This window comes from Drosophila persimilis, unplaced genomic scaffold (assembly GCF_003286085.1).
Source record: "Drosophila persimilis strain 14011-0111.01,24,50 unplaced genomic scaffold, DperRS2 tig00000000-arrow-pilon, whole genome shotgun sequence".
NCBI classification, from domain to species: domain Eukaryota; kingdom Metazoa; phylum Arthropoda; class Insecta; order Diptera; family Drosophilidae; genus Drosophila; species Drosophila persimilis.
In genome coordinates this window covers 402,701-416,837 of record NW_020825288.1, presented here as the reverse complement: position 1 = coordinate 416,837, position 14,137 = coordinate 402,701, and the positions used below count along the sequence as shown (strand labels likewise).

The 14,137-nt window shown below is 47.4% G+C and overlaps 6 protein-coding genes and 2 non-coding genes across 8 annotated transcripts; 4 read left to right on the top strand and 4 right to left on the bottom strand.

Moving 5' to 3' along the window:
* Window positions 1-388: 388 nt before the first annotated feature.
* LOC6595339 lies at window positions 389-1,325 on the bottom strand. Its single transcript, XM_002020516.2, has 6 exons — window positions 1,119-1,325; window positions 952-1,059; window positions 836-895; window positions 734-766; window positions 587-673; window positions 389-501 (listed from the first exon to the last, which is right to left on the bottom strand). The coding sequence occupies exons 1-6, from the start codon at window positions 1,308-1,310 to the stop codon at window positions 481-483; spliced, it is 501 nt and encodes a 166-aa protein (XP_002020552.2). The 5' UTR covers window positions 1,311-1,325; the 3' UTR covers window positions 389-480.
* Window positions 1,326-1,789: 464 nt separating this feature from the next.
* On the bottom strand, window positions 1,790-2,927 carry LOC6595340 (circumsporozoite protein). Its single transcript, XM_026995407.1, has 5 exons — window positions 2,844-2,927; window positions 2,636-2,767; window positions 2,523-2,573; window positions 2,394-2,447; window positions 1,790-2,329 (listed from the first exon to the last, which is right to left on the bottom strand). Exons 1-5 carry the CDS (start codon window positions 2,925-2,927, stop codon window positions 1,790-1,792), a joined length of 861 nt encoding a protein of 286 aa, XP_026851208.1.
* A 540-nt stretch (window positions 2,928-3,467) lies between these two features.
* Window positions 3,468-4,078, bottom strand: LOC113567438. The gene is made up of 2 exons (XM_026995274.1): window positions 3,949-4,078; window positions 3,468-3,898 (listed from the first exon to the last, which is right to left on the bottom strand). Exons 1-2 carry the CDS (start codon window positions 4,012-4,014, stop codon window positions 3,554-3,556), a joined length of 411 nt encoding a protein of 136 aa, XP_026851075.1. The 5' UTR covers window positions 4,015-4,078; the 3' UTR covers window positions 3,468-3,553.
* Window positions 4,079-4,416: 338 nt separating this feature from the next.
* On the bottom strand, window positions 4,417-4,857 carry LOC6595341. The gene is made up of 2 exons (XM_026995298.1): window positions 4,649-4,857; window positions 4,417-4,584 (listed from the first exon to the last, which is right to left on the bottom strand). The coding sequence occupies exons 1-2, from the start codon at window positions 4,853-4,855 to the stop codon at window positions 4,447-4,449; spliced, it is 345 nt and encodes a 114-aa protein (XP_026851099.1). The 5' UTR covers window positions 4,856-4,857; the 3' UTR covers window positions 4,417-4,446.
* Window positions 4,858-6,035: 1,178 nt separating this feature from the next.
* Window positions 6,036-6,115, top strand: Trnal-uag. The gene has a single exon. It is a non-coding gene; the product is annotated as a tRNA-Leu (tRNA).
* Window positions 6,116-6,442: 327 nt separating this feature from the next.
* On the top strand, window positions 6,443-6,522 carry Trnal-uag. Its single transcript has one exon. It is a non-coding gene; the product is annotated as a tRNA-Leu (tRNA).
* Window positions 6,523-7,790: 1,268 nt separating this feature from the next.
* LOC6595344 (serine protease 7) lies at window positions 7,791-10,499 on the top strand. Its single transcript, XM_002020519.2, has 3 exons — window positions 7,791-7,887; window positions 8,239-8,854; window positions 9,751-10,499. The coding sequence occupies exons 1-3, from the start codon at window positions 7,827-7,829 to the stop codon at window positions 10,343-10,345; spliced, it is 1,272 nt and encodes a 423-aa protein (XP_002020555.1). The 5' UTR covers window positions 7,791-7,826; the 3' UTR covers window positions 10,346-10,499.
* A 693-nt stretch (window positions 10,500-11,192) lies between these two features.
* Window positions 11,193-13,058, top strand: LOC6595345 (phenoloxidase-activating factor 1). The gene is made up of 4 exons (XM_002020520.2): window positions 11,193-11,891; window positions 11,954-12,050; window positions 12,110-12,408; window positions 12,473-13,058. Exons 1-4 carry the CDS (start codon window positions 11,381-11,383, stop codon window positions 12,820-12,822), a joined length of 1,257 nt encoding a protein of 418 aa, XP_002020556.1. The 5' UTR covers window positions 11,193-11,380; the 3' UTR covers window positions 12,823-13,058.
* Window positions 13,059-14,137: the final 1,079 nt, after the last annotated feature.

The window sequence follows — 14,137 nt, the reverse complement described above, 5'->3', positions numbered from 1 at the left end:
ATGGTAGCTGAAGCTATCATCTATACATTGCAAACTTCTGGTAAGAATTATAATACCCTCTCCAAGTGTGCACTAAATTATTTAAAAGTTTTCATGTGTGTAAACTTCTTGTTGTTTGCTGTTCTTATTTTGGGTAATTTGATCCCCTAATGTCGCCGGGAATCACGTGTTTCGAGTTTGATTCTCGCTCGTATCATTTGACCCCTTTTCCATTCTGGCTGCTTCCCTGGGTTCTACTGATTCGGATTCCCTGTGGATCGACAGCATCTGCATCTGGATCTGGGGGTGACCTTGTTTATGGTTCTTGAATTTCAAAACAACCCAACTAATTGATGCCCAACTTGTTGATAAACCTCGCCCCAAATTGGAACATAAAAGAGGCACTCACTAAGCTCACCAAACGATTGGATATTTATTTGTTAATTGAACTGCTTCAAAGTTCTGCCTCAGCCTCTGCCACTGCCTCTACCTCCTGTCTCTTCAGAGGTTGGTGAGGGCGTTCTATGGGAAGAGGAGAAGCGGGAGGAAGTACTCATTTGATTAGCAACTGTTTCGGGGATGCGATGCTGAAAGATGAACCACTTACAGCCAGATCGCCCAGGCCCTCGTTCAATTTCTTGATATAAGGGGCAGCAGCATTGGCGGCAGCGGCGATCGTCTTGGCACTCACAGCCTGAAAATAAACGAAATATTTGAGAACAACTTTGGGCGGAATTCGGAGAGGGAAACTTACTCCTCCTTCGGCTATGATCGAAGCACCGTCAGACTACGGAAAGAACACACAAAACTAGTTAGCAGTCAGCAGTCAAAGGTTATGCAGTTTTAGATCACTTACAGAGATACTCCGAGCCTGTGGTCCGGCCTTCACTTGCACACTGAGACTTGTGATGGCATTCTAGAAATAGAAAGCTTTAGATCACTGTCCAGGTTTCTGTAAGATTCAAAACTTACAGCCAAATCACCCAACCCAGTGCCCACGTCATCCAGAACATCCCCGAGAAGATTTGAGGCTTCGGGTTGGACATAATCAGTCTCGACGCTCAGGCTGGTGATGGCATTCTAGGGGAGATAAAATTGCTTAAAATACATTTTAACTATTTAAGAATCGACTGGCTTACAGCCAGATCTCCTAAACCATTGGCCATATCGCTGAGGATGTTTAGGGTTTCCGGTTGAACAATTTCGGGTTGAGAGACTCCGACAGCGTTCGCCAGCTGATGCCAAGCCTTTTCTCCGGCCACAGCCACCTGCGACACGTCACCCATAAAGTTGCCGAAGCTAAGGGTGCCCGCAGCGACCTGGTGGGTCATTAAGGCGATGGCCAAAATAGTGAAAGCTTTGAATGTCGCTTGCATGTTGTTTACCAATGAAGTACTGTTTGTCTTCTGGGCCAAATGCTGAATTTATAGTCTACTCTTATCGGTTCAAGAATGCAGGAGGTACGAGTATCAAAAACAAATCAGACTCAAGTAATAGGCATGATTCAGCCCAACTGGCAGGCGGTCTTGATTGATGGCCGAATTGGTTATCTGACTAAAGTCAGCGTATTTCCCCACCTATCTGTGGTATTATAGGAACTTGGATTTGTAGTCTCGAGTGGGTGTCGGAGGTTTTTAATCTCAGGGAGCCGAAAATAGACTGTTTCATGTGTAAGGGAGTCAAAACAAGGTGTACCCCGCGGCTATCTGGAGAGCAAGCACTTGAATATATTTTGAATCGCAATGGAATTAATTATGCTCATTACGATATTTGAGTAAATAAATCGATGTCAATTTCATTATTTTTCTGTTTAAAAAAGACCGGCAATCGAATGCGCCAGGTTGGATGCATTTGTGGCAATGGTGTTCGCAGCATCGCTTGCATCCTTGGCAATGGTGTCTGCAGCATTGGTGGCAGCTCCAGCCACGCTCGAAGCTACTCCAGCCGCATTCTGAGCAACACTTGCGGCATCACCTGCCACATTGCTAGCAGTGTTGGCTGCATCCTTGGCAACAGTTTGGCCCACATTAGCAGCTGTATCAGCAGCGTCGTGAGCTACCTTTACTGCATCGCCAGCAACATTTGTGGCATCCTTGGCAACACTATTGGCAGCACTGGTGGCGTCTTTGGCAACAGTCTCGGCAGCACCAGTAGCATCCTTCGCAACAGTTCCTGCAGCACTGGCTGCGGATCCTGCCACACTTCCTGCAGCACTGGCAGTGGCAATTGCACTGCTGGAACCAGTAGAAGTATCCTTTCCAGAGTTATCTACGCTTTCGCTGCAGGTGCAGGTGGTAACCTTGTTGGTGGACTGGTCAGTACTGGCAGCGACTTTATCAGTTGTGGAGTTCTGTAGAATGGATTCAAAAGATGGATGCATAAAATACTATTAGAAGGAACAAATATTCACTAACAGTTGAAGAAGCGGAAGTAGCTGAAGAATCCGAGGAAGAGGAGCTAGAGGATGACTGCAATGAGATTAAAAGAGAACATTAAATCAGCATTCTGCAGGATATATTCTATTTCATTTTTGCTAAACTCACAGAGGACATTTCCTTTTCGAGAGAACCAATTTCATCACTGCCAATTTGTTCCTAGCAAAAAAATAAGAATCTTGCCTTTTATAATTCCAGTCTTTAGCATTCCGTTGACTTACCGCTTCCTGGGATACTTCGTGTCCAAAGTTAATTGCGCTATTGGAGGCCTGGTGTCCGAACTGTGTTCCCTCGTCTCCCAATTCGTGGCCAAACTCTGAGGCGTCCTGACCTATCTCGTTGCCCAAATGGCTCTAAAGAAATAATGTACATGTGAGACACAATTCCCGATGAAACTGATAGCTCTAAGATGAGACAACGACAACCTACCAGAGAACTGGACACGCTCTTGGCGCTGGTCTGCTTTTGACCCACCAGTGCCACCACAAACAGCAGGGAAATTATGAACTTCATGGTTGAATATCGGGCTTGTTATTTTAACTAAATATATTCTTGGGCTTTGCACCCTTTATATACCCAAGATATAAATTCCGATATGAGTATCTCTGCACTGAGCCACGGGCAGGTCGAGCCACGACTTCGAAATTTCCAGTCTGGTCAAAGTTCTTATCTAAGGCGTGGGAGTGATCGATCCGTTTTAGAACCAAACGTTCCTGCTAATAATTGTTGCCCCCAGACAGCGTTCATTTTGTGGATAACAACTACAAATTTTGCAAAGATAAAACTATAGTGGTCGCTCTCCGTCTGGTCGGTTATCGGAAGTTGCATTGAGGACAAACTTCCTTAAGGGTATTGATCAAGCTAAGACTGTACCTACACACATATATGCTGAGGTATGTTTCCTTCCCCTTTCTATATTATTTTCTATCTCGGATACTCCTTGGGTATTCAGGCTTCTAGACTCGAGGAAAGCTTTCCAATAGCTTTTTTTCTAATTTTAACTAAGTTTGAATCGCATAAGTCATGCAAATTCTAATCGTCGAAATTGGGATTTTTTGGATGGGGTATAATCGATTGATCAAATATTTTCTTATCAGCGAGTAAATATTTTGGTTTGTAAATAAAAATGATAGTCACTGCTAGATATTTTCGCCCTTAAGTGGAAAAAACTTGAAGGGATTGGGCATTCCGTTGCGAAGTCTCTTCTGACGAGCCCGCCCCGTTCTTGGCTGAACGGTGGTCGACGGCTGATCCACATCCGTCTTAGACCTTCGATGGTTTTTAAAGTTAAAGTTCAGGAAGTACTTTGGCTGCTGGCGTCGCTTGCTAGTGGCGCTGCTGGCGGATACTGACGGGCGCCGCTTGCCATTGGAGTTTTCCAAGTCCTGGTGGCCTTGTGGCTTGGAGTAACTGAAGCGGATTAAGGCGTTCTTGGCCGGCTTGATGTTGAACACCTTCTGGCCAGGACTTCCCGTCGCCTGGTCCTGAAGAAAGTTGTGTTAATGCCGGGAAGATGCCTCTTCATTTGACTCACAAAATATCTCTCCAACTCGTTTCCCATTTGGATGGCTATCTTCATGTTTTTGTCCATTTTCTTCATGGCATCGCGGAATTCCGATGTCTGTACACCTGCCAGAATCAGCAGAGGCGACAGCAGGAACTTTACGAGTACTACCTGAACGGTTCTCATCTTCCTATTGACATAGCACATAGCAGGGCTGCGGTCGGTTAGGGGTTGCCTGGAAAATCGATTCGTTGCGGCTAACTTTGATGAAAAGTGTGAATATTTACTTATTTAGCTCGTTTGTGTTCCATTCAATCTTGGGCATCGATTGTACTCTCCACCAGAGATCAGATCCAGATTCCCGGAAACGGAGCAGGAGTTTTAGGTAATTTTTGAACCGGGGATAGATGGGAAATACTCTCAAAAAGATGCCAACTGATATTCTCTGAGATCTGCAATCTGTTTTTTTCGCTAACTGAATGAAAACAAAGTGCAGCATCCACTCTGATGTTTATTCAACTTTGATTTTTAAGAACTCCTTCGTTTCGAGTGCTTTCGGTTGGAGAACTCGAAATATATGGAGTAGACCTGGCCGGGCTTGCCGTTGATTAGATTAATTCCCCTCTTGCTTGACGCCTCTTTCTTTATATATTCCCCGAGATGCTCCTGCGCGACATGAGAGGTGATATGAGTGTTGAGTGTGAGGAAGTTCGGTTCGGAGATGACTTACAAACTGCTTTACGATGTCCTGACTCTGCTTCGCACTTATGCGTCGCCCGGATTCCAAATCCTTGGCCATTTGATGCATGGCCGTTTCAACGCGCTTCTCCTCCTGCTGTTCCTCTGCTATGGAGGAGGCTTGGTGGACCAGTAGCATCAGGGCGAAAAGGGCCATTATTGATGCCACTGTCGGACTCACCTGCCTCGTATGACCCATTTGCCGATTTGAACGGAAGCCGCGCAGGCAAGAACCTAATCCACTTAATCCGCGATTCTCCATAGACTTTCTTCGCCCATTGGCCATGCCCCACTGGGAGAATCGGTTCGTTGCGGTGCTTCAATCTCAGATCTGAAATGCCCATACGACTATATGTGTCAATGGCAGCTGGTCGCGCTCAGAGGAATCCCCGCAGCCCTTGGCCCGATTTATTGCCATTTTTATTCAGCACGCCAGCTATTCGATAGATTTTTGCATAAAACGCTTCCCAGCACTCCTGTTACGCGACACTGGGGTTATATCCCTCACTCGCCTAATGTAAACAAGTTATAAAATACTCGTAAAAAGCGAATCGAAGCTATGGCCACATAAAAAGGCTATAAAATCTGTTGCTGTTAATACTTGCTACTGTTCTGTCTAGGAAAAACAAGAAGGGGATTATACTGGCGGACGAAATTTCGAATACTCTTGCAGAATCACCAAATTATAGGAATAGTACATAGGAATATCAAATCTTGCTAATCGCCCAAAGGAATATATAAATATTTCTATTAGACATATTAAACAATAATATATTTGCCATATAGACTTGACTTTAGATCTAATTCATGAAATTATTATTCCATCTGTACACTATAATACCCGCTGTTAGGGTATACTATACCCAAACAAAGCGGTGACAGCAGGAACAACAGAATCATTTTTTACGGCAATGCGAAATGCTAAAATCGTAAACCAACAACCACGTGGGGTGTTTACGACATCTGGAAAGGGCACAGGAACAGGGGTTAGTACAGTCCAAGGTGTCCTGCCCTGCTGTAACCCCAAACCCAACTCTCATTATCGCCAAATCAAAATGCGTTTGTCAATGAATTAGAATCGCTTCGATGGCGAAGGCAGTCGTAAAGTATTTTCCTTTTACCGCTTTTACTATCGCACTATAGTACATATGTAGTAATGCGACATTAATTCTTATGTTCTCGAAAAAAATTTTTTAAACATTCGTTTTATTCAATGAATTCTATTTACATGCGCATGCCTCCTACTACTTTCTACTACTTTTCTGTGAGAGCATTGGCAACACTGCTGCATAAATCATCCCCAAAACTATGCCAGAATTCATATTCCGTATGGGCTCTGCCGTGCGCTTAACTAGTGCTTTTGGCACTCAACGGTCAGAGGCAGCGTGGCCGAGCGGTCTAAGGCGCTGGTTTTAGGCACCAGTCCGAAAGGGCGTGGGTTCGAATCCCACCGCTGTCACATCTGAGTGGTAATTTCTTTTTCTTCTTTTTTGAATTCAATTTTTTATTTTATCACTTTCTATTTATAGACACAGTTACATAAAGTCATATCAAAATAAATCACGCTCACTAATATAGTTCCAATTGTTGAAAGAATGCGCACGTATATGGTAAAAATGGAAATGTTCATAGATATCACAGATTGCGTATTTGACTTGTACTTTGGTATAATTTAATAGAAACATCAACAGCGATGCGATGATAAAATTGTTCTCATTCTTTGAAAAATATTCTAGCTATTTGTTGTCGTAGGCGTTAGCAATCCTCTGGCAGATCGGCGACAGGCGGCAGCGTGGCCGAGCGGTCTAAGGCGCTGGTTTTAGGCACCAGTCCGAAAGGGCGTGGGTTCGAATCCCACCGCTGTCAGAAACGAAAGAGATTTTTTGCTTCGAGCAACAGCAGGAGATGCTTTATATTTTCCATATTCCACGCCTAATTAACAACCGCGAAACGAGTCAGACCCCTGACTCCGGTCCCGCTTACAGGCACTGACAACGTTTATCTGGCGTTGACATTTCCCGCGTGCTCCGCTTTCAACATAAACCCTTTTGCGGTAACATGTTGATCTCGTTAACAACCCGCGGTGCGGACCGAAACGTAATGAAAGGGAAATGTCAGGAAATTAAAAGGGTTTGCGGTCCCAGATGCGGAAAGACCTTTGAAATGGAATAGATGAAAGTATCAAATGTCCGACGAGCCCCGTGGATAGTTCTAAGCTCCCACTGACTTTGATACCGCAAATAATGGCAGGATGATGGCAAGGGAAAGATTTGCCGCTGAAACTGTACGGCTGTGCTCAATACTAACAGTGTATTTATAGTTATGGAAAATTTTGTGTAATTTTTCCGAGCCACAGGCCAATCGACGCACTAGGAACGGGTTTAAAAGATGACGGCGACTGATACCTCGTTACGACGGGCAGTCCAGTCTTGGTTAGACTTAACACTCCGTTGATCGGGTAAATCACACTGCGTACAGGGGAATGACTGAGAAGATCTCGAATTGCATTAGAGATATCGCTCGAGCATATATGTGTGTACAATGTGTACAAACATTCTATTGCAGATGATGCATGACAAATGGGCAAATCCCTAAAGGGATGCCGTTAGCACCGGCAGTTTATGGTAGAACACTTTTATTGCACGCCAGGGTGATGAGTGTACCACGAAAATAGTTTATAAAAATATTATTTGGAACTCTACTTCCTCTATAATCAATGTGTGACGAGATTCGAATTCCGGGCAGACGTCATCGGTTATATATGTATAGTTCATTGCTCCCTCTGTGGATGTTTCCCTTTAGCATAATTTTTCGGTAGTCCGGCCTCGATGGAAAACCTTCAGTGTTGCCCAGTGGCGTGCATCTCTCCGGGCTATGGCTAGTCACTGACCAGAATGCTAGTAAATGCTTTAACCGCAAACTACGCCCCGGAGAGAACTGAGAACAGACGGTCTTCATTGATAAACCCGATCGCTGCGCCCTCGGCTTCTGCTCGAGAACCGCGCTTCGGAACAAACGAGGCTTGAACGAAGCTTGATCTGCTGCTGAAGCTGAAGTTGATGCTGCGGCTATAAAAAGCTGGCGTAAAATGCAGGCATCTCACAGTCCATTTTATGGGTCAAGTAGAATCGTTCGATCCCAAGTGAATAAGTGCAATTTATTACCCAAAAATGAAGGTGTTCGCGACGGTATTTCTCTGCATTCTGATTGCCAAAGCTGCAAGGGCCCAATGTGAGTGTCAACTCCAGTTCGTTGGAATGTCTGTGGATAGCGATATCGCTTTAGAAATACCCCAAAATCAGTGGGAATCGCACAAGTGCGAGAGAGTGTAGTGAATAATTCTAATTGAGCCGGTTGGACCAGTTGGCGAAGCCGGTGCACGCGCAACGCTCAAGTGGGGTACAGCCCAGAGTGAAGTGCTTAGTGATCAAAATGTGCATGGCTGGATTGAATCACAGAATTGGCCCTCCTCTAAAATGATCAATGTACAAGTTGGACAGTCGACCACAAGAATGTCGCAAGGGGATTCCCCTAAGAACAAGATTTTGATGGTGTCTCTTTTCTCTTCCCTTGCTCTTCCAGATGACCGATGTGTGAACCCGAACCAGCGGGCCGGTCTTTGTGTGCACATCAACGAGTGCCAGACCCTCTACTCGGTCTTGAAGCAGGCCAGCCTCTCGACGCTGGAGAAGCAGTTTCTCAAGGCCTCGGCTTGTGGGATGGGTACTGACAACCGGCCTTTCGTCTGTTGCACCCAGGACACGGGCTACACAAGAAACAGGCGCCTCACACCTTCCTTTGCGGACTATGACGGATTTGGTGTGGACTGGAGGGAGGAGAGGCCGAACAATTTCGCATTTCCGAATGAAGCACGCCGCTCCTGGAATTTTGGCGGTAATGGCCAACGATTTGACAGTACTCCGGCTCAGACACAGCCGAGAGGACAGTCGATAACCAGCGATGGCTCCAGCCTCTTGCCGCAGCCCCCCACCTGCGGTGGTGTTGCCATAAAGAACAGAATCTACGACGGTGAGGACACCGATCTCAACGAGTTTCCCTGGATGGTGCTCATGGAGTACCGCAGACGTAGCGGCAACGGCCTCTCCACCAGCTGCGCAGGATCGCTAATCAATCAGCGGTACGTCTTGACAGCAGCCCATTGCTTGACGGGACGCATCGAAAGGGAGATTGGACCACTGTAAGTGTGCATTTGGAGATGAACCTGTAGGAGGGGATTCCTGCTATGAAGTTGTAGTTTCCATAAGTAAATCCAGAGTTCTGTTGATTGGTTTAGAGGGGATCTCTAGCTTGGACTGGTTTTCAGCTAGGAAAGTTTACGAAATGCGTAGGATCTTAGCATTTGAAGTAAAGCTTGATTTTAGCAATTATTTTTGGGATTCCTAATTTTAAGGTAGGGCCAAAGGGGATTTCCACCTTTTAGCCGCTTTTGGTCAACAGTTTTAAGAACTCCAATGATTTTAACAGATGAAGTGAATTTTGGAATTTCGGTCGTTGCCAAGCGGGAATTTCAGTATCCAACACAAACCCATTGATCCGATTCATGAATGGGTGGTAGTTGAAAAGCCCGACTCCAACCAAATTATTGCTGAATCAAGCTGAATCGAGCTCCTGCTATATATGTATGCTCGTATGACTATTCCCGTTCAATCCAGTTCCAGTTCCAGTTAATGGGCGAAAGTGGCTTATTCACGATTGTTTGTGCGCTAATTCCGGGAAACGACTTGCCTTCTCCGGGTAATAATCAAGATCAAAGGGATCCCCAGAGCTCTAAGACATTGCCAAGCAGTCATTGCTGTTTTAGTTCAACTCTCAGCTAATTTTAAGAATATTAATTAGCTCGATAGACGGCCAAAAACCAGATCCGGAGTGTTTTGCTGCTTGTTAGCTGGTTATGATTCACCATCAGCTGGAGCGATCGAATGGAGCAGGGCGCCAAAGTGGGTTCTGGGGGGTACTCTGACGCTACGCTCTTAATTTTGGTTGGTTCTCAAGCACCAATTAGCAGACTAATTCTAGTGTTTAATGATCACCGTTTAAATGCTCATTCTCCTGTGTATCTTTCTTTCCATACAGCGCCTCGGTTCGTTTGGGCGAGCACGACACGCGCAGTGCGGTTGACTGTCCCAGCGGTGGAGGAGGTTGTTCTCCGGAGGCCCAGCGCCTGGGCTTCGAGGAGATCCGAGTGCACGAGCTCTACAGCGAGAAGTCGCCCAACCAGATCCACGACATCGGCCTGGTACGCCTGGAGCGGAATGTACGCTACTCGGACAGTATTCGCCCCATATGCCTACCTGGAGTCGTGGGTCCGGAGTCGCGGCAGGGAGGTCAGGAGTTCACAGTGGCAGGCTGGGGACGTACCCTGAAGATGGCCAGGAGTCCGGTGAAGCAGAAGGTGGTCGTGAACTATGTGGAGCCGGCGCGGTGCCGGCAAAGGTTCGCCCAGATTAAGATTAATGTGGAGCCGACCCAGATGTGTGCAGGCGGACGTTTTAGGCAAGACAGCTGCGACGGTGACTCCGGTGGCCCATTGATGCGGTTCCGCGATAATGCCTGGGTCCTTGAGGGCATCGTCTCCTTCGGTTATAAGTGCGGCCTCAAGGATTGGCCGGGAGTCTATACGAGTGTGACTGCCTACGACATTTGGATCAGACAGAATGTGAGGGCTTAGAGCCCCTACTGGATAGGGTATCTAGCAGATGCTAGCATAAGTTCAAAGCTCAAAATGTGATCTTATTTTGTCTAAGATTAATGTAGAACCTAACTTAGATTATCCGAGTATATTTAAACTATAATCAAATAATATAAACCCTGAGTTAAAAGCGTTTGGTTTGCTATTTCATATCTATTATGCCTTTGATCACAGGGTAACCTCAACGATGGTGCTGTTTTCCGCCCCAAAAGTGATTGAACTGTTCTGAAAAACCTTTGGATTTCCCAGCCCAGCCGGTTGGTCGAAGCAAGCGCCTGCCATTGACATTGCCTCCGCGCTTTAATGGGCTAAACCACAAGAAAACTTCCGGTGTCAGGTGTTTGCAAACGGCTTGGACTTTGGCCAAAGCGTGAGCCACAGCTTTCTGCCAATTAGCTCCTCCTAAAAGTGGGCAACACTTCTGGGCCAAAGCTTTACCTCGCCGCTTCCCAACTGGCGCTCGTGTCGTGGCCCGAACGAAAGTGAAACCAGCTGGAGAATTGCATAACCTAGCCGAGCCGAGCCGGACCAGTTATCGGGCGATGCTGCTGCTCCCGTTTCAGTGCCGCCTTCCGACTGCAGTTTTGGACTCGTTTTCGTGTGAGACTGAAGCGGGGGCGACAGCAGCAGCAGCAGCAGCAGCATCGATACCGTTTAACGGCTCATTTGTTGACACCTGAGCTTCAGTTTTAGGTTGAGCTCTTCGGCTCTTCCGACTTCTCTGACTCTTCAGCGGTTTCGGTTTCGGTTGGGGCCGCGACTATGGGACTGCCACTGGCACTGGGTCTGTCGCTCTGCGCATTCAAATTCAATACACAGCTGAGCGTTCACGCGAGCGGATTCAATTTGTGTATGCGTTCGGCTCGGCGGACTGGGGCTGGGATTGAGATAGTGATTGCGATTGTAACAGTGATTGTGATTGTGATTGCGTAGAGTAAACCTCTCTCGCCACGCGGTTTCGCAAGTCAGAGTCAACAGTCAACAATCAACAATCGATCGATCGATTGACTGCCGATGCAGTGGGCAGCGCTCACGCTGTGGGCAGTGCTCGGCTGCTGTTCCACGCAGGCGGAGCACCCTGCGCCGGAGCGCCAGGCCTGCGACATTCCCAATGAGACGAAGCGAGGCGTGTGCGTCCAGGTGAGCCAGTGCGCGGCCTATCTACAGGTGCGAAATGTCACCAATCTGCCCGCCGAGAAGGTGAACTTCCTGAAGAAGGTGCAGTGCGAAATGGAGATACACGGGGAGGAGGATTCCTATGAGTCGCTCGTCTGCTGCCCGGCTAACGGGCAAGACTACCTCTTCCCGGTGCTGCAGTTCTCCAAGTTCGAGTACCGCCGCTTTCTCGACGTCACCGCCCGATTCAAGCGGAAGAAGCTGAAGCGGCGCATCCATACGGTGGAGCCCAGCACGGGATTCAATCTGCTCAACGAGTGTGGCAAGCAGGTCACGAACCGCATTTACGGTGGAGAGATTGCCGAACTGGACGAGTATCCCTGGCTGGCCCTCCTGGTGTACAATTCAAGTGAGTCGTTGATCCTACTCCCAGACACTTCAGATGTTAGCCCGTTTTCTTATTTTCCACAGATGACTACGGTTGCAGTGGAGCACTGATCGACGATCGTCATATTCTGACTGCCGCCCACTGTGTCCAGGGCGAGGGAGTGCGTCAACGGCAAGGCCTGTGAGTGGTTCCATAGATCGTGTCCTCAGATCATTTTATCATCATCTTTTTATATTCAGAAAGCACGTTCGTCTGGGGGAATTCAATGTGAAGACCGAACCGGACTGCATCGAGGAGCCCAATTATCTCAGCTGTGCGGATGCTGCCCTGGACATCGGATACGAGCGGATTCATGTGCATCCCGAGTACAAGGAGCACTCTAACTACAAATTCAACGACATAGCCATCATCCGGCTGAAGCATCCAGTCTCCTTTACGCACTTCGTCATGCCCATCTGTCTGCCGAACAATACTTCGCCTTTGCCCTTAGCAGAGGGCCAAATGTTCTCCGTATCCGGCTGGGGCCGAACGGATCTTTGTAAGCTTTAAATATCCCTACACTGCATGGATCACAATCTTATCTATACTTCTTCCATCGTCAGTCAACAAGTACTTCATCAACATACACAGCCCCATAAAGTTGAAGTTACGTATCCCCTACGTCTCAAACGAGAACTGCACCAAGATCTTGGACATGTTCGGGGTGCGTCTGGGTCCCAAGCAGCTGTGTGCTGGAGGAGAGTACGCCAAGGACACGTGTGCCGGTGATTCTGGAGGTCCACTCATGTACTTTGATCGCCAGCACTCGCGGTGGGTTGCCTATGGGGTCGTCAGCTACGGATTCACGCAGTGTGGCATGGCCGGAAAGCCCGCTGTCTATACGAACGTGGCCGAGTACACGGATTGGATCGCTGGCGTTTTGCAGCAGCAGCAGCAGTCAGCGATCTCTTGACGTCAGATTTCGGGGGCTCCAACAATTGGCGCCTAATGACAGCCCAGATCTGTTTGTACATATTTTGCTAATTATCTAACAGATATCAACTATTTGACTAAGCGTGGGAGTGAATGAGTGTGAGTGCTACTTGGAATGTGAGTGCGAGTGTGAGTGTGTGCGTGTGTGTCTGTGACTGTGCGCTAACAGAAGTCTGAAAAACATGTTTCTATTTAAATAAACTACTGAAAAATGTACACTCCGTTGACTCTAATTGAAGCGGAGAGGCAAAAACATTGAAGCTGGAATAAGAGATTGCGAATGACTCATCTGTTGAGTTGATGAGTGCCCCTCTTGGAGACAGATGCCCCCTCTGCAGCGAGCCATCAGCTGTTTCTCCTCTCTTTGAACAGCTGGTCAAACCTGATGCCGATGCAGTATCTTCTCCGTCTCGTCTTGATGTCGTCATTGATTGCCACACTTTGCTTTCACTCCACATTCGCGTGCACTCAAAAACGTAGCCGAAGAAGCTCGTAAAGCAGCGGCAATGGGGCCCATGATGCAATGTCTGCCAATCCAAGCCGATTCCCAGGCCAAAACCGAAACCAAATCGGAATGCAAATCGATGCCGGCCATTCATCAGGCCTCCGTTCGAGCCGAAAATAGCCAGCCCCAGACACGATCCACCGATCCATTTGTATGCGATGCGCAGGTGGGGCTCAAGCTTAGCCCCCTCTGCCAATTTGTGTGCCAGTGACCAAAATTGGCCGGCCAGAGCCAGGAGGAGCGGGGGCAGCTTGTGTGGCCAGTCGCCGCTCATCTTATCCGTGCGTCATGGTAGGCGGGAGTGAAAGTGAACTTGACTCTTGGACGGGTTGGATTTGATTTAATGCCAGTACCCATGCTGATGTGGATGTTGATGTTGATGTGTGCGATATGCGATATGCCGCATTAATATTCATGATGTTTATCAGCCGGCGACACCACCTCGCCGGGTAGGCCACACCGGGGCAAAGACAACAAGGCGCTGCCAGCGACACCATCAACGAGCTATGATTGTGCAGCTCATTATCGAGTGTTGGCGATTTTTGTTAACCTTGAACCACATACACGCACCAGAGATACACCCATACGCACATATGCGCATAGATATGGGAATTGGCAAACAAGAGTGACATTGAACCGGAGGGCTCCCCTCTGATAACCGGCTTGCCATCGAAACCTTCTCAATGAACAGGTAAGACGTCACTATGATACAAGTTTTGTGTATCGAAGGTTTGTCAATGATACGGTGAATATTTGTGTGATGCCTCTGGATCTATGATGTATGTATGTA

Excerpts from the sequence above, each read along its gene's own strand:
- LOC6595339 (XM_002020516.2), bottom strand. The coding sequence starts at position 1,310 with ATGACCCACCAGGTCGCTGCGGGCACCCTTAGCTTCGGCAACTTTATG. Across the intron at positions 674-733 it reads CGATCATAGCCGAAGGAGGA|GCTGTGAGTGCCAAGACGAT; the intron begins GTAAGTTTCCCT and ends GTTTATTTTCAG. Across the intron at positions 502-586 it reads AGGGCCTGGGCGATCTGGCT|AACGCCCTCACCAACCTCTG; the intron begins GTAAGTGGTTCA and ends CTCTTCCCATAG.
- LOC6595340 (XM_026995407.1), bottom strand. The coding sequence starts at position 2,927 with ATGAAGTTCATAATTTCCCTGCTGTTTGTGGTGGCACTGGTGGGTCAA. Across the intron at positions 2,768-2,843 it reads AGAGCGTGTCCAGTTCTCTG|AGCCATTTGGGCAACGAGAT; the intron begins GTAGGTTGTCGT and ends TTATTTCTTTAG. Across the intron at positions 2,574-2,635 it reads ACGAAGTATCCCAGGAAGCG|GAACAAATTGGCAGTGATGA; the intron begins GTAAGTCAACGG and ends TTTTTTTGCTAG.
- LOC113567438 (XM_026995274.1), bottom strand. The coding sequence starts at position 4,014 with ATGAAGAAAATGGACAAAAACATGAAGATAGCCATCCAAATGGGAAAC. Across the intron at positions 3,899-3,948 it reads ACGAGTTGGAGAGATATTTT|GACCAGGCGACGGGAAGTCC; the intron begins GTGAGTCAAATG and ends AACTTTCTTCAG.
- LOC6595341 (XM_026995298.1), bottom strand. The coding sequence starts at position 4,855 with ATGGGTCATACGAGGCAGGTGAGTCCGACAGTGGCATCAATAATGGCC. Across the intron at positions 4,585-4,648 it reads AGGACATCGTAAAGCAGTTT|GAGCATCTCGGGGAATATAT; the intron begins GTAAGTCATCTC and ends CATGTCGCGCAG.
- LOC6595344 (XM_002020519.2), top strand. The coding sequence starts at position 7,827 with ATGAAGGTGTTCGCGACGGTATTTCTCTGCATTCTGATTGCCAAAGCT. Across the intron at positions 7,888-8,238 it reads CAAAGCTGCAAGGGCCCAAT|ATGACCGATGTGTGAACCCG; the intron begins GTGAGTGTCAAC and ends TTGCTCTTCCAG. Across the intron at positions 8,855-9,750 it reads GAAAGGGAGATTGGACCACT|CGCCTCGGTTCGTTTGGGCG; the intron begins GTAAGTGTGCAT and ends CTTTCCATACAG.
- LOC6595345 (XM_002020520.2), top strand. The coding sequence starts at position 11,381 with ATGCAGTGGGCAGCGCTCACGCTGTGGGCAGTGCTCGGCTGCTGTTCC. Across the intron at positions 11,892-11,953 it reads CCTCCTGGTGTACAATTCAA|ATGACTACGGTTGCAGTGGA; the intron begins GTGAGTCGTTGA and ends TATTTTCCACAG. Across the intron at positions 12,051-12,109 it reads GTGCGTCAACGGCAAGGCCT|AAAGCACGTTCGTCTGGGGG; the intron begins GTGAGTGGTTCC and ends TTTTATATTCAG.